A 24445-nucleotide genomic window follows, 5' to 3' on the forward strand; every position below is an offset into this window, starting at 1 on the left:
GCAATAATGGATTAATAAATCAACAGGGCTTTAGACTTCCTCCCCACCTTGCAAGTCTGGATTTACAAGCTCACTTTCCACACCCATTACTCTTCTGAACTTAATCAGCTTCTAGGCAGACCATAGAACATGACATCAAATGCAAATAAGTTATCTTATGTGAGACTGAGAATGGGAGCCTGATTTCATGTTCAACTCACACCAACTTTCCAAGCAGTAGTGCAGGTATTGCCGGTTATGGAAAAATTCACTGTCATTAATTGCAGGCACTGTGATACCTGTCTAATGGTCACCAATTTCATTTTCATATACTACATTGTCAGCTTTCTCAAAGTTATGTGCACATTTAAGGTTAATGACTTGTGTTTCACTCAAACAACACCACCTAATTTAGGGAGACATTAAACTAGACAGTAACTTATAAAAGAAATCAGGTAAATGTCAAGCAATTTTATATTTCAAACCTATATCTAACTTTGCAAAAAACATACATAATGTAAAATGCAATTATATCTATAGTGGCAATAAAAGTGTTCACGAATATTATTAATGCATAAAATTATTTCTGAAGTCCAACAAATGAATAATTTCCACATGAATGTTATTTTACTTTAGTAGTGGGAGAGTATGGGAATAGCACTATCATTGCAAGGACTTTACTTATCCATCGATCAACAAGTCCAAGGAGTGCTGTATTTGACAGGAAATGTTATATATCTAACTCTTAATTTCTACACCATTTCAGTTCTGCAAACCTATTAGGATATGGTGAACTAATATAAGGTATCACTCTATTAGTGAGCAATTCCAGCTATCCTTCGCAATCTCATGCACTACAGGCTTTGTTCTTCACCCTAGGTTTCTCAATATTAGATTTTTAAAAATTCCTTTCAATCCTGGAGCACACCAAAGCTTAAATATTTTTGAGCACACAACAAGATTATTTCACTGTAAACGCAAAAGACTCTCTAAGCATGTGATTACTAATGAACAAGGATAGTACAATAAAAAAGTCCGAATGGAAAGGCAGGATACATTGATTAAAGATAAATCCCGTTTTCACAAAGTACTACTTCACCGGAAACGCTGATTTGACCGAATGAAAGCGACTGGGTTGTAAACTGATAGTTACGCATGCTGTGGCATTGGCTGCTGCCCTCAAACACATGAAATCACTTGAACACACACCTTTCTGTTCAATAATCAACATGTTTACTTCCCATGGCCTCCAACGTCATCAATACCTTTGTTTATTTTACTATAATTCAAAGGGTGAACCTTATCACGATTGAGGCAAGTTTCAGGTTAGAAAATGTTTTATTAAGTGCACTAGATGTAGACAGATGTTTGCATTTATTAAGGTACAAGTGCTACTATAGATTGAAATATTAAAATAAATAAAGCCACTTAAAGCAGAGAAAGCAAAATTTGCATAAAGCACGAAAATCAAGATTTTTCTTGATTTGGAGTTCTTACTTTTTGATCTTCCTGGCAGTTGGGTTGGCCTGGTCGCTTTCATATCAAGTCCAAGGACATCTGGAGGATCCATGGGATTACCTAGGTACAATCTGTAAGAAGACAAACCAGCCACCATAAAATGCGGATTGTCAGCAACACCTTGGGGATCAAAACAGCTTTGTATTGACTTACAACGTAACAAAGCATCAACTGGGTAAGAATTGGACATGAATTTACTTGTTACTTGTATAATTGCTATTTTTGTCAAGTTCCAATGTTATCTCTAGGCAGTTAAAATTAGCAACTAGTACTTTCAGTATTATTAAGCACCTGGACTGAAAAAGACCTTTGTCACCTAACTGGCTATTCCTAGTTTCTAGGAAACAGAGCATCCAGCATTACAGTGCTAGGGTTTTTACCATTCCTTTATCTTTTTTTAAAAACTGAATTTAAGAAAACTGTACTTAAAAAGTTTGAGCTGATTCTTTCAGCAGAGAAACCAATCATTAGTTCCAAAGTCTGGTTTGTAAAGAGTGGATGGTATTTCTATAGACAAGTGCATCATGGAGCTCACAGACTATCCTCTGTAAACTTGCTATTACCCTCCCTGGTCCCTGATCTAAACTGGTTCCCAGTCATGCAACATCTTGATTTTAAAACTCTCATCCTTGTTTTCAAATCTCTTCACAGTCTCTCTCTCTCCCCCTCGTCTCTAATCCTTGTAATCTTCTTTAGCCCCACAAACCTCCAAGGTATCCATACTCATCAAAACCCGTGATGCCTGATTTTTATAGCTTTGGCATTCATAGCCGTACCTTCAATTGCCTAGGCCCCAAGCTCTGGAGTTCCCTCCCTATACCTCTTGGCCTCTCTACCTTGCTTTCCTCCTTGGAGACACTCCTTCAAACCTTCTTCTTTGACCAAGCTTTTTGTCATCTGACCTTAGATCTCCTTACATGGCTCAGTGTCATATTTGTTTTATAATACCCCTGCGAAGAGCCTTGGGACATTTTATTTCATTAAAGGCCCTATATAAATTGCTGTTGTCTGAACAATCAAGTTTATTCATTCTGTCCATGCAGGTTTACCAAGAGAACGTGCATGAAAAATATTAACTCCAAAAACACAAAACAAGCATTTCACATGAGAAACTCCAGAAAAACAGTTCAAAAAGCACAAATTCACACTGGAGCTAAAAAGTCCCAATCATCCAGAATATAAAAATCAAATTTCTGAATACGATGTCAATCATTTTCCTGTCCAATATGAAATCCAATTCCCACTCTAAGCATGATCTTGTTGCAGTTAATTAATCTGAGATCATTGCTCTTCTCCCCAGCCCAAGAACACAGTAAACGAATGCACCAATTGAGTCAGGAAATTGAAATATTAGATTCTTATCTCAACAGATTTTAGTATGCTACAATTTCATTTTGCAGTTAGTAACATTAGGTGTAATGATTGGTACAGAAAAAAAAACACTGATAAATTTATTGTTTGCTTGTAACGTGGGCCACTACAATTAGGTTCCGATCATGGGAATTCAACAATACAGTTTCTGATCATTAAATAAAATGGAAGCACGCATGTAAGTATTTGTGAAGACAGGATGTCACTTGGTTATTAAATGCCTCTGGCCGAGTCACTTGCTGAAATTCACTGTCTAAGTTCATATGTGAATAGTCATGGGCAAAATACCAGACACTGTCAATACCATAACTCACATTTTCTTTTCAAAGGCTAGAGTGGGAGGCAGAATCAAGAAGCAAGAAACATGTAGTGGTACAAGTGTGCAAAAGCAATAAGGGAGGTCAGCGCCTTAATGCTCAAGTAAGGATTGTGTAAAACAATTAACCCTCCCAATATGGAGCATGTTTCATAATCTATAGAAGGAGCCCTTCTACATCTAAATGAAAAATGGAAGTAAAACTGGCTTTTATGTATATTTATACTTAAACTGGTCTAAGGTTCCATGGAGTAAGGTGTATTCCAGCATACATGCAAACTCCTACATACTCATCTATTTTGTCAGGAAAGCCCCAGCAGTGCTCAAGTTTGGTATCTCCATGCCCCGTGTGAATAAAGCTGTTCTTGAGCGGATGGCTGATATCATGGGCTGAAAGGCCTGCGACGGATGTCACTGTGTTTCGTGGGAACTGTCCCACCTTCAATGTGCGCTTGTTCTGACCTCTCCACCAATAATTTTCAGCCCTGCAAAAAGGGAGGTAAAAATGCTTATTAAAATTCTGTGTCTCGGACATAATGGGTATTTAGGCAGAAAGCGAGCAGCCTATTTTGTTAGATGCCTTATCTTTACACAAATTCAATCTAATTAGTACGTATGTTTACATGTTCTCGCTGTTAGTAATAGCAAATACACCAATTTTCATGAGTGGGAAAAGTACATTTGTGTTTATGTACACCAGAATTAGTGGCCAGTGGAATCAAACTAAAATATTTTCACTGCAAGAAAACATTCCAAAATTCATATTAATTGAGGTGATAGTTTTTGAAATATTGTTAAGTGTGGAAATGTTCATGTTACACGTGCACACCTCACAGATTGTATTTTGTAAACATTAAATGTGGCTTACAAATGTTTGTAATAAGAACAGAAATATCCATGAAAATTCTCTCATTCCTTAATATGCAGTTAGTTGTTTGGTATTTGGGTGCTGAAATTGACAGGATTTTCATTCACATTGAAAAAAAATTACGGCACAAGAAGAGACCATCCGACCCGATGGACGGAATTTTACCAGCACGTCCGCCCGAGATTCATACGATCCCACTCGAGGCTAACAGAGAATGCCGTTCTCCGAGCCTCACCCGCCCCCGGCAGGCGTTCCGGTAAAATTCCAGCCAATGTGTCCATGCTGGCTGTCAGAGTTATCCATTCTAACCGTACTTGCCAGCCCTTGGTCCATAACCCTTCAGATCGCAGAACTGCAAGTACATATCCCGTTCACTTTTTTTCAAACGTAATGACAGTTTCTATTCTACCACCGTTACAAAGAACAAGTTGTAGAAATGTTCTGAGTGAAAGAAGTTACTCAACTTTCCTTTGATCTATTTTTCTTTCCTAGAATTTGGCCCTCACTGGCAAGGCCAGCATTTCTCACCCATCCTGAACTGCCCTTGAACTGAGTGGCTTGCTTGGCCATTTCAGAGGGTAGTTAAGAGTCAACTGCGTTACTGTGGATCTGCAAGTCACACACAGGCCAAACCAGGTAAGGATGGCAGGATTTCCTTCTGTAAAGGATATTAGAGAACCAGATGGATTTTTACAACCATAGTTTCATGATCACCATTACTGATACTAGATTTATATTTCAGATTTAGAAGTACAAGAGGTAATCTTATTAAAACCTACAAAGTGTTAAAGGAGTCTTGATATGGTAGATATTGAGGGATTGTTTCCATTGATCAAGGAGTCTAAAATATCGAAGAGGGGGCGCAGTCTCAGGATAACAGGCTGATTGTTATTAAAGATGGGGAGAAATGATTTCACTCAAAGGGGCGTGAATCTTTGAAATTCTCTACATTTAAGACTGGAATAGACAAGTTTTGGTCTCTCAGGGAATTAAAGAATATGGGGAGCAGGTGGGAAAGTGGAGTTGAAGCCTAATATTAGCCATGATCATGCTGAATGGCAGAGCAGGCTCAACAAGTCATACAGTCTATGCCTGCTCCTATTTGTGTGTTTTTTCTTGTCACACTAGTGAATCCAAATACTATTGTTGTCATAACAATTTACAAGATTAAGAATGCCTGATTAGGATGGAACTTTGATTTTTTTTCGTTTGACGTCTTCCTTGGAAAGAGATAGCATGTTTTAAGCAGGCCCCATATCAACAAAATACTAATCTACCTTGCACGTGCTCAGAGTTCAAAACCAAGTCTACAAGTTTCCAATTTTCTTTCTACCTCCAGTCAGTAGATGGAGCACTTTGTAGATAGGAAATCAGAGTTTGAAAGTAACAGTTCCATTCCACAGAAGAATGATTTTTACTTGTTAATTGTCAAGTTACATAAGTCCTAAAAAAAATCCATGAACATACTGTGTCTTACCAACTTGACTGTATAGAAAAGGAGCATGCAGTGTGGTAGGAAGAGGAGACTGGAGTCAAAGGCACAAAGTCCCTATGTAAATTTTAAGGATTATGATGTTCTGTTGACAGAATGCAATTTTTCATATAATGGAAAAATCAAATATCAGTTTGACAAACTGCAAGCTTGCAATCAAGTTGATTACATGCACCTGCTTTGCCATCACTTTGCACTACACAGGACTTTGTCATTAATAGCAAATCTAAACACAAATCAATAAAGTCTACAGTTTATAATGCCACTGTAGAGAAATTTTCAATCAAAAATGGTCAGTGGAATTTAAATGTTCACTGTCAGTAAACTGTTTCATACAATCTACTGCACAATGAATATTTTATATGTTTTCTCGTGCAGTGAGAAAAGCACTAACTATATGCAACATTTTGTTGATTTTATACCTGGCATTTCTGTAACCCTTCCTAAAGGAAACCAGCAGGTAGAATCCACCTTGACCTTGGTACAGTTAATGTATATCAATCCACTAAACACACATTCAACCCCTCATGGCTGATATGATCAATGTTTCTTCCAGAAAGTAATACACTGGCAAAATACACTTCCTACCCACAAACACAGCATTGCAATTGCTGTTTGTAGTTATCACGGACAGCCTTTTACCCTCATTATCTCAATAATATTCCAAGTGTGGATTGTGTCCTGCAACCACATTTTTGCACCCTGATTTACTGGCCAAACATGCCACATACACGGAATAACATCCGTGATAGGCAGTGCACCGAAAGGTTATTGGAGGCTCTTCCAGGGATCAGTGAACATGAGGAACAGCACACTATTCAGAAACTCTACACCTCAACCCGCTTCCAGAATCCATTTCAACATGCCAGAGCCACACAAGTGGAAAATTACTCATGAGTGGGTGGATAGAGACTGATGCCAAGTTTCACTGAACAAACATATCGTCAAAAGAAACCCAACTGTTGGTGCCAATCTATATTGAGAGCTGCATGGTGTCTAATGGAGCTATAAACATAAGAACATAAGAAATAGGAGCAGGAGTAGGCCATCTAGCCCTTCGAGCCTGCCCCGCCATTCAATAAGATCATGGCTGATCTGTCGTGGCTCAGTTCCACTTTCCCGCCCTCTCCCCATAACCCTTATAATAATAAGAATATAATTAGAATATAATAATAATATATAGAATAATAGAATATATATAATAATATAACATAAGAATATAATTAGCTTACAGAAAAATCCTTCTTCATAACAAGCGATTTCCCCCCATCCATATCCGACCATTTGTGAATTTCTGGGATTGTGCTCTAAGTCCATAATTACAACATAGATGCTTGCTTGCTCCCATTTGAAATCCAGCAAGGGCATCAAAGTTTTCTTCTTGCAACTTGTCTTTCACCATTCTCAATTTTCTTTCTTCTTTTTCTGAATCACCCAATTCCTACTCCAGTAAAGATTTCATGAACATCGGAATCCCACTGCACATATACCTTTCTTCGTGTCTGAGTCCGGAAACGTGGCTTGATAAGTTATTCAACCGTTTTGGGCTTCACAGCAGAGTCAAATCTTATCCAATTCTGATTTCCAAACACTAGCAGTTCCCTCCTGAAGTTACCAGGCTCCAAATATGCACAGTATTCCTGATGGATCCAAGAGGGAATTTGTATTTTGGAGTTGTTTCGATGGGTTTTCCATGCGGAGGCTGTGGACTATATTTTCTGGTGTCATCAGGACTCTGAAATGGAGCTGCTATTGAAGGAAATCAATGGATAGATCCTCAAAAGAAAGAAACTGAAATCCTTTATGAGAAAGATAGAGCATTAAAGAGTTTTTGTGACTCACAGCGGTCACTGACATTAGGATAGGTTGCTGAGGGATTCATGGAATCTGTCATGGTTGGAGTTTGTGGTGTGTTCAGCAATAGTTTGTCTGTTAACTCATGTTTACCTCATCTGCATACTAGAATAAGATAGAGTCTCCTGATTGCTTTGTTGACTTTTGTATAGTAAAAATTATTTGTTTAGAATTGTGGAATCTCATGAATTTGTTTTCTTTGTAAATAACTGGGACCTCAAATTTCACTTACTTTAAAATAACATTGTAAGTAGTCTCACAACACCAGGTTAAAGTCCAGCAGGTTTATTTGGTAGCATGAGCTTTCGGAACACTGCTCCTTCATCAGGTGAGTGCCATTCTGAAAGCTCGTGCTACCAAATAAACCTGTTGGGACTTTAACCTGGTGTTGCGAGACTATTTACTGTGCCTACTCCAGTCCAATGCCGGCAACTCCACACAATGGCTACCACCAATACCTTAATAATATTTACTGCTTCCAAACCAGATCCTAACATATTTGGGGGTCTTATCTGGTCTGGATTCATAACAAATTCATCACCACTTTATCAAGTGCATCGCAGACCAAGATCAGCTGTCTCAGCACTGATCAAATATTTAACTTGGCTGACCTGTTACATTCACTGCCAAATAAATCGGTGAGATATTTTCTTTGTCACAGTTTCTTCAGCAAGTAAAGAACTGAGGTTCAACATATAATGGTGACATCCAATTTCCTGTCTAGGCACAAGGTGAACTTTCAGATTAACTCCCTGGGATTTAGTTGGTTGAATATATTTGTCCTACTTAGTTCAAAGTTTAAGTTTCCAAAGAGGTGCTTTTGACAGAAATTGTTAAATTCATCCTTGTTAATGTGTTACTTAAAACAATAATAATCCGGTGTGCAAATATTTATTAATAATTACAACATTACTCCCCTTTGCTTTTCTATTTTGTCACCAAAAATAAAGAAAACAATTGCCAGACTCACTCCTTACAAATGGAGCAAAAACATACAATCTTGCTGGTGTTTTGGTGTGTAATCGTTTAGTGCAAATGTTTCTCCAAAATCACTTGCTCAGACATGTTTCTTCCCTCTTTTCCTAAAGATGTAAATTCCTTGCCAGGATAATTTCACACGTTCTCATTAGATCCATGCCAAATTTTATATCAGTTATGTATGAGCTTCGACAGCAAGTGTTGGCATGCTATTCAACTTTAGGGCTATTGCAAATTAAACCAATCCTGTCCTCACACAATGTCTACATGTGCACTTCCCATAAGGCTCCCTGGATAGCGAATAAAGCAGTAGAACCTTTTCCACACCCAACCCAGGATACCAAAGCTAATAGCAGAAACCTTCTGCCATTCTGGATGAGATCAGCAGTATGCCATTGTTTTACAGACAACAAAATACTGTTGCAGCTGCAATTTGCAGACACACACATACCTGCCCTCAATGACTGTGATAACATCATTCATCTGAATCTGCAGTTTGTCCACTTCACTGAAGTCTTGAAGTGCTCGCATGTCAGTGGGCTGTGCCTGTTCCACAAATACATCTTTTAGCATTGCAGACACAAAACTCAATCTCTTAGACAAGGTATTACTTTGCCACTGGTGTGATAATTTAAGCAAATGAAATGCGAGAACCAGGAAAATAGGACTAATTTCCATCCTCAAAAACAGGGACACCCAAACCAGTCCAAAACTCCAAATAGAAACCTGGAATTGTGTTCATTTCTCAGCAGGAAGGAGAGAGAAAAGCCAGAAATTGTGAACATTTCAGAGCTATGTAGAAAATTCTGCATTTTAGCTTGAAAGTTATGCATAGATTCTGAACATCCACAATCTAGATTTTGACTGTATTCTTTTGGGTCATAGCCTCTATCCAGCATTCTAGCAGTCTGCAACCATTCAGCAGTTTCACGTTTTGACAGACTGGAGCTGTTTATTACCGCCTATAAAATTTTCTGAAGTTTAATCCTATATTTAGAGAGTTAACCTATTTTAATTGAACTTTCAGTCTTTTCTCGATGCAGGTAAAGCTTAATTACTGTTTTTCATCTGCCCTAGCTGTGGCATATCTGCACCTGGTCCGTACTTTAACTCCCAAGACGTTGAAACAGATTTACAATTTTCAATTCACTGCAGGCCGAGTGCTTCAGCGTAAGATTGCCCTGTGGATATGGTATCTATATTAAGAATCTTAATAGATGCTCCTTCACTATCATTGCAGTAATATTGTACCCTGCATCTTTTCAGCTGTTTAGAAGTAGCTTTGACATCTCACACCTCTGACTGCTGGGGAGAGTGCTGTCCAGTGGGATAATTACTACTACTTTGACTTGTTGGACCAAATTGTTGAGGCAGCTGATCATTCAGATTTAAATGCCATTCACCGTCTTTTAATCACCTCTCCCAGTGCAGTAACCAAAATTGACATCATCAATATTGATATACCTCAAAGATCTGATTCATTTCAAAAAACCGTTTTTATTCTTTTCATTGAACTTAAATATCTGAGATTATCGTTAAAGAAATTATTTGCCATTGCTGGCTACTGCCTTTCAAAACTGGTGGTTTGAACAATGACTTTGATCAATAATTTTGACAATTGTACAAATAGTGCCTTATCATTTTCACAGTCAGATATATCTGCAGTGATTTCTATGGGATCCATCCACAGGCACCAATGGAACACTCAGCCCCAGCAATAACTGTTTTAGTACCGATTTGGAAAATACTTATTTTTTTTAAAAGAAAACCATGTCTTATTGTTCCACACATTGAATTTCCTATTTCACTCACCTGCCAGTCTCCAATTCAACACCAGTTTCACTGCATCAATTTTGACTTTAAATCTATAGTTTTTATCCACCCATGTATTTCAAAGCTTAGCTATCTAGATCTCACCACCAACACAGCTTAATTTTTCCATGTCTGTGCATTTTAACTGCCAGACTGGAGTTGAGCCCACCATTTCTATTTCTTTCCTTTTCCCTTCATTCTTTCCTTTTGTTTGAGTTCTGCTCTCATTCCTCATAAACCCCACTTTATAGGAACAGATTTAAGATGCTAGCTTCAAACTTAATGTAAAATTCCTGCAGATTATGGTCACTATTTCCTAAAGATTTCATGTATTCTTCAGCAAATTTCAAGTAAATTCTTCAGTACTCACTGTCCTTCCTGCTGTCATGTCAGGTTCCAGGCTTCACTCCCTCTTAAATTATCCTATAGTTTCCTCTTTCCTTTTCTGAAACATTCATCAAGATACTCATTAATGCTTAATGAGCAGCAACCTTAATTGTTTCATCTATTCTCTTCCCACTCTTCATAACCCATGCACCTGCTAGGGGCTAATCTCACAAACCTCCTTTCTGTCCCTCTCTTTACTCCCAACTCTGATCATATAGGCCAGCCATCAGTGGCCCCTGGATGTTGCTCTCCAGAATGGATGGTCAATTGCTAACAAAGCCCATCTTCCATGACCTCACTGTGGATGATCACAGTGATATTAAGGCTTCAACAGAAACATGGCTGCGGGCTGGTGATGCCTCTCTTCTTAATAAAGTATCTGTGCCTAGCCTTCATTTCCAAATCACAACTTAATCTGTTACTGTACACTTCAGGGAACTTCTCTTCCTTTGAGTATCTCATCCTATTCCACCCTTGTATCTTTCATTCAAAAATCTTTGTCCAGGATCATCCATACAATTTATCAGATATTTTCTTTGCTTTCCTCCTTCTGCCTCTGCATGGAGTAACTCAGTTACTTTAATCACCATCTCCACTTTTCTTGTTCTAATTTCTGAATTCACTGCCTTCTTTAATCCCTATTTCTTTCTCCATATAAACTCTTCCACCCACATACGAAGCCACCCCTTTGATCTTGTCATCTCATGCAGCTTTTTCACTACTATCTTTACCATCACTGAAAAGATAATCTCCACCCATTTCCTGTACTTATCACTACTTGCGTTCCCCGGCTCCTCCCAAATCTATTTGTTTCTGTATCCATTCTTGTAAAAATAACTCTCAAATCACAACTGCACTTGCAAATTCCCAAATATCTAGTCTTTGGCCTCACATTCATCATGACATCCAACAGTCACTGATTTGCTAAGTCTTCTTACATTCTCTGCTATATTTGTTGTTCTTGTCCGTATTCTTCCTCAGACCAATTATTCCCTAATATCCCCCTCATATATTAGTTCAAAGGAAGCAGACTTGAACATCTTTGATGAACAACCGGATAGCCATTCATCACCATTTCTGTTTAGACTACTTTAGTGTAATATCAAGTGATTCTTTTCATCATTGTGACAAAGGTAAACTATCCCTCCTTGCTCTGTATGCAGCCTTTGACATGACTGACTAAGAGATTCTGCTCCAACATCTTTCCACTGTTGTCCAGCTCAGTACGAATATACCTGTCCAGTTTCACATTTAGCCATCCATTGAAGCCTAAGGGCCAAGTGCAATGGGTCCTCTTCCTGTTCCCGCAACACTATCTCTGATAAATCACAAATGTTTATCCTTGGCCACCTATTTTTTCTCATCTACATGCTGTCCCTTAGCAACAATCCTTGTGGCAGCATGGCGGCACAGTGGTTAGAATTGCTGCCTCACAGAACCAGGGAGCTGGGTTCGATTCCTGGCTTGGGTCACTGCCTGGGTGGGGGGGTTTCCTCTGGATGCTCCCGTTTCCCCCCTCAGTCCGAAAGATGTGCTGGTTAGGTGTATTGGCCAAAATAAATTCTCCTTCAGTGTACCCGAACGGGCGCTGAAGTGTGGCGACTAGGGGATTTTCATAATAACTTCACTGCAGTATTAATGTAAGCCTACCTGTGACAGTAATAAATAAACTTTATAGTTTCCATGTGTAGCTTGAGAATTATCCAGATAACCTTTCAACTCTCTAGAAAGGTGAAAGGTAGAGCTCCATCTCTAAACTGTCAGACTTATTGCTTGACATTCAGTATTGATGCGCAGAAATTTCCTTAACTTAAAAATTGAGAATACATTATCTTTGGTCTCTGTCACAAGTTCCCTTGTCACCAGTTCCCTTGTCACCAACACCATCCTTCTTTGAAGCATCTATCTGAGACTGGATCAGACTGTTCATAATCTTGGTGTCATATTAAACCCCGAGATAAGTTTCCTACCATATATAGATACCATCACTAAGTCTGCCTATTTCCACATCTGTGCCTCCACCCTTGCCTTAACTTATCTGCTGCTGAAGTTCTCATCCATGCCTTTGTTACCTTTATACTTAACTATTCCAATTCACTCTGACCAACTTCTCATGTTCTACCATCTGCAAACTGCTGCCATATCCTATCTCCCACTCACCAATGATCTCTTTAATTTTTTAGTTGTTATGCATGGCCTGTGCATCTCAATTTTATACCTTGTACTCTGGCTCTGCATTCACAGCATCTTAGTTTGAAGGTTTGAACAATATCTTTGGGCTTGCAGTGCACTTGCGCACCTTGGAGGAAACATTGCCACTCACCCATTTTCTCTGTGCCCCTGATCTGTATTGTCCCTTGTCAAACAACATATTGATTTTAAAAACTTTATCCTTGCTTTAAAATCACATTATATTGACCAGATCTCTCAATTCTGCCCTTTAACCACTACACCATTGGTAGCCAGACCTTCAGTCCAAAGCCCTAAACTCTGGAATTCTGTCTCTTCATTTCTCTACCTTTCTGACTCACTTCCATTCACTAAGACCGAGCTGCTTTCACAAAGCTTTTGGTCTTCTGGCCTATTATCTCTTGCTGTGACTCTTTGTAAATTTTGTTTCCATACTATTCCTGTAACGTACCTCGGGAAATTTTATTACATTAAAGGTGCTTTATAAATGCAAGTTGTTGATGTTTTACATTAACTCACCTCAATCAGAAAATCTCGGAGTGCCACAAATGTGGGTCGATCCTCAGGCTTGTGCGCCCAGCACTGCAGCAGCACATTGTAAATATCCTGAGGACAGTCTTCGGGCCTTTGCAACCTCTCACCCTCCTTGTCAATCTTGTGCAAGATCTGCAAAGTAAAAAAAATTAATCTGTTAAAATAGTAGGCCAGGTGAAAAAATAAATCATCGTAGCCCCATTAACACAGCTATGAATACGCACATGTATTCGCAGATACACAAACACGAATTATCAATTACTAAGTTAGTTGATCAAAGAGTAAAATAACTACTTCCGCAAAACTAATGTCATCTATATTGTCACGCACATTGAAACAAAGGAGCATGTATTTCTACACGCACAAGCTCAGATATGCTCTGAATCACATTAATGAAAACACCCACACACAAATATACTCAAGGCAGACAACTAAAGGCTAAACTAAATATGGTGAAACACAAGCGAGCTCTTCTGAACAAATATCAGGAGACATACTTACACATGCATAGACAAACCTTAAAAATATTTAATAAGACAGATAAAATTAGATATACAGGGGCATACAAGTGCAGACATCTTTGAGTCACAGATAGGTATTTGCATGGTGAAACATACACGGACATTCAGAACTCCATAGGCACACACAGTTTGAGTCCGCTACCTGACTTCCATTGAGACCTATCCAAGGTTCCTGACCGTAGGTGTACATCTCCCACAGAGTAACACCAAACATCCAGGTATCACTGGCATGTGAGAACGTCCGAGTCTTCAGACTTTCAGGGGCACACCTACCAAACAAATAGACCAGAGACATTTCATATCAGTAAAAAAAAACAAGTTTGTCAGCATACAACTGAGATGCATTTTTAGTTCAGAGTCAATGGAACTAAAACCAAGTTGGATCATAGAGCAAACAGTGAGTTATGGATAAAATCAAGGCGTGATATGAAAATTCTTGAAATGGAATATCTCTGCAGCTCACTATTCTTGGTTGAGTACCACAACTAAGGAAACTAATTAAAACATAAAATTACAAGGTGACCCAAATAAATATGACTACTACAAAGAACCTGAACACCAACAAAAGGCTTTTACTTGTTGCAAGTTGTTTCCTGATCACTTTACAAAGTGCAATGGCATCACCTATAGGCAGAGATCCAGCACATTATTACAGAAACAAAAAAAAAACAGAGGAACAACTTCCAGTCATGCACTGCTTGGGTACTTTCAGATAGTTAACAGGTATTTCAGCATCACTGGGCAAGCCTTCGAACAAGATCATCTGAATTTCCTCAGATGCATGAGAATGCCCCCCCCAACTTAGCCCTAAACTCTGATGAGTTCAATGCTGTCGGGTGATGGCATACATACGAGCTGGAATTTTCCGGCCGTTTAGATCAGTGGGATTCTCTGGTCCTGTTGCAGTGAATGCAGATTTGGTTGAATGCCAGGATCTCCATCCTCACTTTCAGCAGTGGCAGGGTGTGAACCACCAGAAAATTCTGGCCATGATCTTTCAGGGTCATGGCCCATGAAGTTTTCGCTTGGCACAGTGGTTAGCACTGCTGCCTCACAGCACCAGGGACCCGGATTCAATTCCCAGCTTGGGTCACCGTCTGTGTGGAGTTTGCACGTTCTCCCATTGTCTGCATGGGTTTCCTCCAGGTGCTCCAGTTTCCTCCCACAGTCTAAAGATGTGCAGACTAGATGCATTGGCCATGCTAAATTGCCCCTTAGTGTCCCTGGATGCATAGGTTAGAGGGATTAGCAGGATAAATATGTGGGGTTACGGGGATAGGACCTGGGTGAGATTACTGTCGGTGCAGACTTGGTGGGCCGAATGGCCTCCTTCCGCACTGTAGGGATCTTATGGTTCTATGATATCTCGAAAACAAAAAGTGGATACTGATATCATTTGATTAGATGTCTTTGCCACTTCTGCCCTTTTCCCAACACAGCAGGTTAAACCTCCTCTAAGGTTCCCTGTACCCTAACCCTGAACTCATAATTCTCTAGTTTCCCTCCTTTCTTCCCTCATGCCTTCTCTGAGGTCACCTAGTTCATGATTCCCACTTCTTGCTCCCAAGACCCAAAAATTCCTGGCTCCCATGCTAACAGCTATTGCTAACAGTTCTTTCCCTCCAGGTATTCCACCCTCTATTTCAATTTTGCACGTCTGAATCCCTCTAATCAGGTTTATGCTCTGGCCACTGTAATGAAAACAGGTCTCGTCAGAGTCCAAAATGACATCCTAAATGACTGTGACAAAGTTAATTATTTCTACTCATCCTTCTCAGCTGGTCTTATAACTTTTAATGCAGTTGATCACAACAGCTTACTCCAATGCCTCTCCACTGCCGTACAGTTGGGCAGGCTGCATTTGCTTGCTTCAATTCTTATCTATCTAATCATAGCAAAGTATCACTTGCAATGGCTTTGCTTCCCTCACCTACACCATTACCTCTGGTGTCCCCCAAAGATCTATCTATAACCTCTCTTATTTCTCATCTACGTATTGCCCTTGGTGATATAATCCAGAACTACATCATTAATTTCCATACGTATGCTGGTAGCACTCAGCTCTACCTCACGACTATCTCCACTAATTCCTCCACTGTTGGCAAATTATCAGGCTGTTTCTCTGATGTCTCATGCTGGATGGGCAGAAATTTGGTCCAATTAAATATTGAGAAGGCCTTTGTGCCTTTGGTTGCCACTACAACGATTCTACCCCTCTCACAGGCAACTGTCTGAGGCTGAATTGAACTGTTTGCAACATTAATGTCAAATCTGATCCCAAAATGAACTGCTGATCACATTTCCAAAACAAAATGGAAACTACCTATTTCCACCTCTGTAACATTGTTTGACCCCTCCACTGCCTCAACTCATCTGCTGCTGAAACCCTTATCCACACATTTGTTATCTCTACACTTGACTATTTGAAAGTAGTCCTGATCATCTTTCCATATTCTACACTCTGTAAGCTTGAGGATAGTCACTGTTCTAAATCTATCCTCATTTGCATCCCAAACGTTAATAACTCCACCACCAGCAGGGATGCCTTCAGTTGCCAATGCACTAAGCTTTGGAATTCTTTAAGTCTCCCCACCTCTGTACTTTCTGCCTGAAGAGCTCCTTACCCCAACTGCTTAGGCCAAACGTTTGGTCATCTACCCAAATATCTCCTGTGGTTTGATGCAAAATTTTGTTTCACAATACTGCTGTCAAGAGTCTTGTGACATTTTATTATTTTAAAGGTGCTATACATATAAAAAAAAATACTGTTGACTTTGCTTAAAAGGAAGTGATAATTCATAGCGCATTACTCCTATAAGAAGACATATGATATAATTAAATGCTTCTTCTGAAGCTCCAGTTCCTTGGCCCAGAGGCCGCTTCCACTCAATCTGGTGCTGGACAGTCCTTTCAGCTACACCCAGGCTGGTCCACCAAGAGGTGGCTGAGACCCAGGAGGCAGCCCTGTGCTTGCAACATAGCGTGCATTCAGCCTGCTTGTCACATTGTCACTCTGAGATCACCCTGTCTGACAAGTAGAAGCTATTCAGGCTCAGGCCTAAGAGCTTGGCATTAAAGTGACAGATATCCGGGGGGCCCAAGGAGGCTGTACACCAGCCTTTTGGAGCAAACCTGCCCACTCAGTTCAGTAGAAAAGTCCACTGAAGCATCACACCAAGAGCATCTTAGGGCAGTTTAAATATTTCTGGCTGGCTCAAGTTACCATGAATAACAAGGTCAACAATTTAATTAAAAAGTGATAAATCAAAAAAAGTTCCACAAGTTACCATCAGTTTTATCATAATGGGAAACATCTTTCTTCAACTAGGTTCAACAAAGTTCTTCCATAAATCACGGAAGAACAACATTTTTCTGAACGTGTCTGAACTGTGCAGTTCTGCATGGGTGATACAATTTCAATTCAAGTTATCTCCCAACATACCAGGCAAAGGGGACTTTGCGATGTTCCTGCATGACATAGTGGTCATCATTCTGTGGAAGAGCTCTCATGAGTCCAAAATCTCCAATTTTCACTAACTCATTCGAAGCCAGCAAGATATTCCTGGCCGCCAAGTCCCGGTGAATGAAGCGCTTGGACTCAAGATAAGCCATGCCATTTGCAATCTGTATTGCATACTGGCACAACGTTGAGATAAGAAAGTAACCTTGGTTTTTTCGCAAACGATCCAGTAAAGAACCAAGTGGAGCCAGTTCAGTAACCTGGAAAAAGCAAATGAATATCGTTAAAGGAGTCTGAAAATAGTAATAAAAAGTAAGTGATAAAGCTCTGCCAATGTTCCACTTAACTGGGATGCTCAGAAGGGAGATGGGTGATGTGGTGCCATTTCACTTAGAAATCTAGCTTAAATTCAGACTGGATGAAAGTTACTGCAGTTTTCTCATTCTGAAAAAGAACCGGAGTGCTTGAGAATGAGAGAGAAACTGCCTGATAGAACCATGTGACCTATGTATTATGCATTTTATTCTATTCCTAATAGTGAGGATCTACGTTCCCATCTTATGCTGACTATCAGATGAAAAAATTTGGCTAGGCCCATTCAGCTCTCAATGGGCATGAACCCAAACTGCTTCAAATTAAATGCAACAGGTATTTGGCAGCTTCACACAGAAAGACCATAAATGTTGGAAATGGAAACATCATACTGCAGTTAAGATACAGAAGTGAGAGCACAAACTGCAGCTGCTTTGTGCTGTTACAAATCTCAGATTGATGCCGTCAATGGGTAACTACAGGCATTTTCCAGCAGCAGCAGTATCCATCACTTTCAGCAATAGCTTTATAAAATCCTGGAGGGAGGAGGATATGAGGCAGAAACGGGGACAAAACAATTCATGCAGTTCTTCTGTAATTTCTCTGGAATTCTGCTTACCATTTTCATGGGGGGGGTCAGTACGACACCATACAAACGGATAAGGTTGAGATGGTCGAGAGAATGCATGGCATTGACTTCTCGTATAAAATCATCCAGCGCTTCAGGTTGGTTTAATACATCGGTTTTCAAGCACTTCACAGCCACGTTCATCTGGTAAAATGTAAGAGTTAACTTCAAATTTCATTTACCGTTCTGAACTGCAATCCAGATATGCCTACAGCCCCTATTTTATAGGATTATATAGAAATTTCAACACAGAAACAGGCCATCCTACCCAGTGTATGCAGGTGTTCTGCTCCACTCGAGCCTCCACACAGATTTTCTCATCTAAATTGACTAATGTATCCCTTCTTGCACATATGCTTGTCCAGTTTCCCCATTGAATATTATTACGGCAGAGCTATCCACCTCTGCCGTAATAATATTCAATGGCTCTGCCCACATCACCTACTGAGGAAGTGAGCTTTGTAGAACATCACTCCTCACCTTCTGCCATGCTGAATAACTGCATTTGTTCCCACTCTCTGCTTTCTATCTTGAAGCAATCAGCAATTACTACTATTAACATGAATGCTGTTCCTGTAGAAAATATTCCAGGATAACAGAACCAACAACTAAAGGCAAAGGGATTCAGTTCTATATTACAACTGTGTTTATAACATTCCTAAAGCAGATTAACAATGCTATTCACCCACTTCAATCCATTAGGCTAACTGGTGCCTGCTGACATTTATGATTCATATCAGCCTCCTCCCACGCTATCTAACTTCATCAAACATCTCCTTTTCCTTTCTCCCTTATGTTTATCATGCTTTCCTTTAAATTTGCCCATGCTTCATGTCTCAAATATTCCTTGTGGTAACAAGTTCCAAATGTTAATCACGTACCAGTAAAGAAGTTTCTCCAAAGTTCACTATCAGGTTTATCAATGACTATGTCCAACAAGTTTTTTATGTTCTTACGTTTTATAGTCTTATAACTATATTCGTGTAGTTATATCCATATAGTTATATTTGGATATCTTCTCCTTACCTTTACCCTTTGAAACCCTCTCATTAAGACCACCATCAGGTCACCCGAAGGAATGTTCACTCCTTCCTGATGTGTATACTAGATCAATTCAGGTATCATGCTAGTAAATGTGGAATTTGATGAATAGGCTGCAACATCACTGCAGCAGTTTGGACGGTCAATTGGCAGTAAGCAAGCTTCAGTGAGGGACATGACACGGTCATTCAATAGTCATGCTCCCAACAAAGTTGCAATGCCAATACAATTCTTTACAGTAAGTTGTAAATGGAAATGAAAAGTGCCATGACTGGGTAACAGGAAGAGGAGATAGGAAAGAAGGCTGTGAAGGATAAAGAGAGGGAAAAAATGAGATAGAAGTAACATGCTCAGGTGGAACAGCAGAACAAGCATGAAAGTGGACACAGAGGAAATTCAGATTGCATAGGCATGGCAACAAATAGAGACGTCTTGGTCATTTAATAAAATAATAGGAGGATTTGTCTCAACAGTGATACAACCACACAATCAATCAGTGAGCTTTGTCTTAAAATTTTAATCTAACTTTCAAGAGTCATCACCCTGTGAACTGGTACTTACAATATTTCCAGAAGGTGCCTGCCATTCGCCTCGTCTCACAACTCCAAAGGACCCATCACCTAGTTTCTCGTGAAGTGTTAGATCTTTCTCAGTGATCAGACACGTCAGTGTCTGGTTGCCTTCAGGCGGCGGCGGCGGAGTTGGTAGTTTGCGAAATGTTGCTCCTGGCTGAGGCTGGAATTCAGATTCAGGACGTTTTCCACTAAACACCTGGAAATATACAAGCCACTGAGAACTGCCCAGTGTCCCCCTCATTCAAATTTACATCAATGTCCCCTCATTCAATTCAAACAAGTGTAGCAAAAGTGTCTCTACTGTGCCAACATGACATACCATTTCCCACACTAAGTATTTGTGTAATCAGATGGACACTTCAGTGCCTACAGGTGGTCTTGTGAAAACAATAATACATTTAACAATTACATTACATTTCCTCTCTCATTGGTGACAGTGGGATGATGCAAGTGAGATGTACTTCTAGAAATTAACAGGAAAACACAATGAATTTCAAATGTAAGGGAGTCTGAATTGAGAACAGAAGGAAATTATTCACTCTTAAAGTCAGAGGGCTACAGAATTCATTTTGAGTCAGCGACCAAGGTAGAAACATTCAAGAGTAGATTAGGTAGGTGGGCAAATCCAGATTTGGAAAGAATATGGTGATAAATAGAATTCATGAAGATTAAAGGGAAGTACAGATTGGCTGGGCTGAATGACCTGTTTCCATGATGCATATTCTATCAAGTATCAAAAAGTATATGGCTGCATAATAATAATGCAATAATCACATCTCCACTTTATGTGAGCTGATTGCTACTACTACTTGCACTGCTGGAATCATAGAATCCCAGTATCCCCACAGTGCAGGGCGGCCATTTGGCCCATCGAACCTGCACCTACAATAATCCCATGCAGGCTCTATCCCCATAACCCCATGTATTTACCCTACCAATTCTCCTGACACTTAGCCGATCAACCCAACCCACACATCTTTGGACTGTGGGAGGAAACCGGAGCACCCGGAAGAAACCCATGCAGACATGGGGAGAATGTGCAATCTCCCCACAGACAGTCACCCATGGCTGGAATTGAACCCAGGTTTCTGGCACTGTGAGGCAGCAGTACTAGCCACTGTGTCACTGTGCTGCCCTAGCTTGATGGCTGTCATGGGGCAGGTGTTAGAACCAGTAACGAAAGAGGTGATAACTGAGCACAAAGAAAAACTTAAGATAATCAGGAAGAGTTAGCATGGTTTTGTGAAAGGGAAATCACGTTCCAATTTATTGGAGTTCTTTGAAAGAGTAATGTGCTATGGATAAAGGGACATATGTACTGAACTTGGGATTTCCAGAAGGCATTTCATAAGGTGTTTCATCAAAGGTTATTGTGGAAGGTAAAAGTCCATGGTGTAGTAATATATTACCATGGGTAGAAGATTGGCTGATGGAAAACATAAATGGGTCTTTATCTGATTGGTGGGATGTTCCTCAGGTGTCTGCGCTGGGGCCTCAACATTTTACAATTTAATGACTTAGATGGGGGCAAAGGGGAGTGGTAGCTAAATTTGCAGATGACACAAAGATAGTAAGAAATTATGTTCATAAGTTCTGAAGATACAGGAGCAAAACTAGGCCGCTTGGCCCATCGAGTCTGCTCCCCCATTTGATCATGGCTGATGTTGTGAAGAAAACAAAAGGTTTGCAAATGGATATAGGTAGGTTGAGTGGGCAAAACTCTGGCAGATGGAGTATAATGTAGGAAAATGAATTTTACTTAACAGTATGACTTAAATGGAGAAACACCTGCAGAAATCAGAGTTGCAGAGGGATTGAGGCATTCTAGCTCATGAGTCACAAAAGGTCAACGTGCAGGAACAGCACATAATCAAGAAGGCTAATAGAATGTCATCCTTCAGTATGAGAGGAATTAAACATCATAGTAAAGGTGTTATGCTTCAGTTATACAGGGCATTGCTGAAACCACATTTTGAATACCATGTGCAGTTTTGGTCTCTTAATACAAGAAAGGATGTAACTGCTTTGGAAGTGGAAGTGGGTCAGAGAAGGATTATTAGACGGATAACTGGAGTAAGCAGGTTGTCTTGTGAGGATAGGTCAGGCAGACTGGATTGTTTCCACTTGAATTTAGAACAGTGAAGATATGAAAAGATCCTGAATGGTTTTGATGAGTGTGTAGGCAGTGGCAGTGGCATTGCGGTATTGTCACTGCACTAATGATCCAGGCCCAGGATAATGTTCTTGGGACCAGAGTTCAAATCCAAACATGGCAGATGGTGAAATTTGAATTCAATAAAAATCTGGAATTAAAAATCTGATGTTATGTCATAAAAGTTCATCTGGTTCACCAATGTCCTTCAGGACAAAAAGGAATGAAACCAGACCATCCAGCATCAACTTGGGCACTGTTGATCCTGCAAAGTCCTCCTCACTATCTTATGGGAGTTTGTACCAAAATTGAGATGGCTATCTCAGAAACTAGTAAAACAACAGTTTGACATAGTCAAACTCACAGAATCATACCTTACAGATAATGTTCCAGACACCACCATTACCAACCCTGGGAATGGCCTGTTCCACTAGCAGAATGTATTCTGGGTGGGGGACTTTAATGTCCATCACCAAGAGTAGTTTGGTAGCACCAGCACAGGCAGAACTGGCCAAGTCCTAAAGGACATAGCTACTCGACGGGGTCCACGAATGAATGAGAGAGAAAAAAATACCTGCTCTCATCCTCACCAACCTTCCTGCCTGTAGATGTTCAGGATAGTGTCGGTGGGAGTGACCACAGCACAGTCGTTGTGGAGACAAGGTCCTGTCCTCACACTGAGGAAACCCACCATCTTGTTGTGTGGCACTATCGCTGTACTAAATGGAATAAACGTCAAACAGATCTAGCAACATCCATTAGGTGCTGTGGGTCATCAGCAGCAGCATTGTACTCAACCACAATCTGTAATTTCACAGCCTAGCACATCCCCCACTCTAGCATTACATCCAAGCCAGCAGATCAATCCTGGTTCAATTAAGAGCGCAGGGGAGCATGCCAGGATCAACATCAGGTATACCTAAAGATAAGGTTTCAACCTGGTGAAGCTATAAAACAGGACTATTTGCACCAACAGCATAAGCAGCACGAGCTAAGCAATTCCACAACCAATGGAGCAGATCTAAGCTCCCTGATACATCCAGTTGTGAATGGTGATGAAAAATTATACTCATTAGAAGTGGAGACTCCATAAATATCCCTATCTACAATGATGGAGGAGCTCATCACATAAGTACAAAAGATGAGGCAACAATCTTCAGCCAGAAGGGCTGAGTGGATGATCCATCTCAGCCTCTTCTGCAGGACTTCAGCATCACAGATGCCTGTCTTCATCCAATTCACTTCACTCCACATGATATCAAGAAATGGCTTAAGGCACTGGATACTGCAAAAGCGATGGACCCTAACTATATTCAAACAATAGCACTAAAGACTTGTACTCCTAAACTTACCATGCCCCTAACCAAGCTGTTTCAATACGACTGTAAAACTGGCATCTACCCAGCAATGTTCAAATTGTCCAGGAATGTCTTGGACACAATAAACAGGACAAATCCAACTAGGTCAATTACCATCACTTCAACCTACTCTCGATCATCAGCAAAGTGATGAAAGGGAGCATGAATAGCACTATCAATCAGCACTTGTTGAGCAATAACCTGCTCTCTGATCCCCAGTTTGAGTTCTGCTAGAGCCACTTGGTTCCTGACCTCATTACGACCTTGGTTCAAACATGGACCAAAGAGCTGAATTCTAGAGGCGAGATGAGAGTGACAGTCCTCGACATCAAGACAGCATTTGGTTGAGTATGGCATCAATGAACGCTAGCAAAACTGGAGTCAACGGGAATCAGTGGAAATCTCTCCAATGGTTGGAGTTGAACCTTGCACAAAGGAAAATGGCTGTGGTGGTTGAAGATAAATCCTCTCAGCCCAGGACAACGCTGCAAGAATTCCTCAGGTTAGTGTCCTATGTCCACCCATCTTCAGCTGTTTCATCAGTGACCTTCCGTTCAACAATAAGGTCAGAAGTGGAGATGTTGGCTGATAATTGCACAACGTTCAGTACCATTCATAACTCCTCAGATACTTAAGAAATCCATATCTAAATACAGCAAAACCAGGACAATATCCAGCTTTTGGCTGACAAGTGGCAAGTAATATTTGCTCCACATAAGTACCAGGCAATGATTACCTCCAACAAGAGAGAATCGAGCCATCATCCTTGACATTCAATAGCATTACGATCACTGAATCCATGAATATCAACTATCCTGGGGGTTACCATTAACCAGAAACTGGACTGGAACAGCAACGTAAATATTGTTGCTACAAGAGCAGGTCAGAGGTTGGGAAATTTGTGGACAGTAACTCACCACTTGACTCCCAAGCCTGTCCACCATCTCCTCAAGTCAGCAGTGTGATGGAATACACTCTGCTTGCCCGGGCATGTGCAGCGCCAATAACACTCAAGAACACTAATACCATCCAGGATGAAACAGCCTGCTTGATTCGCATCCCTTCTACAAATGTTCATTCCCTCTCCCACCAATGAACA

The 24445-nt window shown here is 40.3% G+C and overlaps 1 protein-coding gene across 10 annotated transcripts in view; it reads right to left on the reverse strand.

The window, feature by feature from the left end:
- The window catches only part of tnk2b (tyrosine kinase, non-receptor, 2b), a 230706-nt gene that overhangs the window by 32127 nt on the left and 174134 nt on the right, over positions 1 to 24445 (reverse strand). For 8 of the 10 annotated variants that reach the window (XM_080185804.1, XM_080185798.1, XM_080185796.1 and 5 more), the window contains 8 exons: positions 19823 to 20032; positions 18212 to 18364; positions 17263 to 17540; positions 13963 to 14089; positions 13285 to 13431; positions 8828 to 8922; positions 3475 to 3669; positions 1477 to 1568 (listed from right to left, as the gene is read on the reverse strand). In XM_080185804.1, coding sequence (XP_080041930.1) covers positions 1477 to 1568; positions 3475 to 3669; positions 8828 to 8922; positions 13285 to 13431; positions 13963 to 14089; positions 17263 to 17540; positions 18212 to 18364; positions 19823 to 20032 — 1297 coding nt within the window. The remainder of the gene's footprint in view (positions 1 to 1476; positions 1569 to 3474; positions 3670 to 8827; positions 8923 to 13284; positions 13432 to 13962; positions 14090 to 17262; positions 17541 to 18211; positions 18365 to 19822; positions 20033 to 24445) is intronic. The other 2 variants (XM_080185800.1, XM_080185803.1) reach the window with 2 other exon arrangements.

Source organism: Carcharhinus amblyrhynchos, chromosome 3, assembly GCF_965287045.1.
Source record: "Carcharhinus amblyrhynchos chromosome 3, sCarAmb.v2.hapA, whole genome shotgun sequence".
Taxonomy (NCBI): Eukaryota; Metazoa; Chordata; class Chondrichthyes; order Carcharhiniformes; family Carcharhinidae; genus Carcharhinus; species Carcharhinus amblyrhynchos.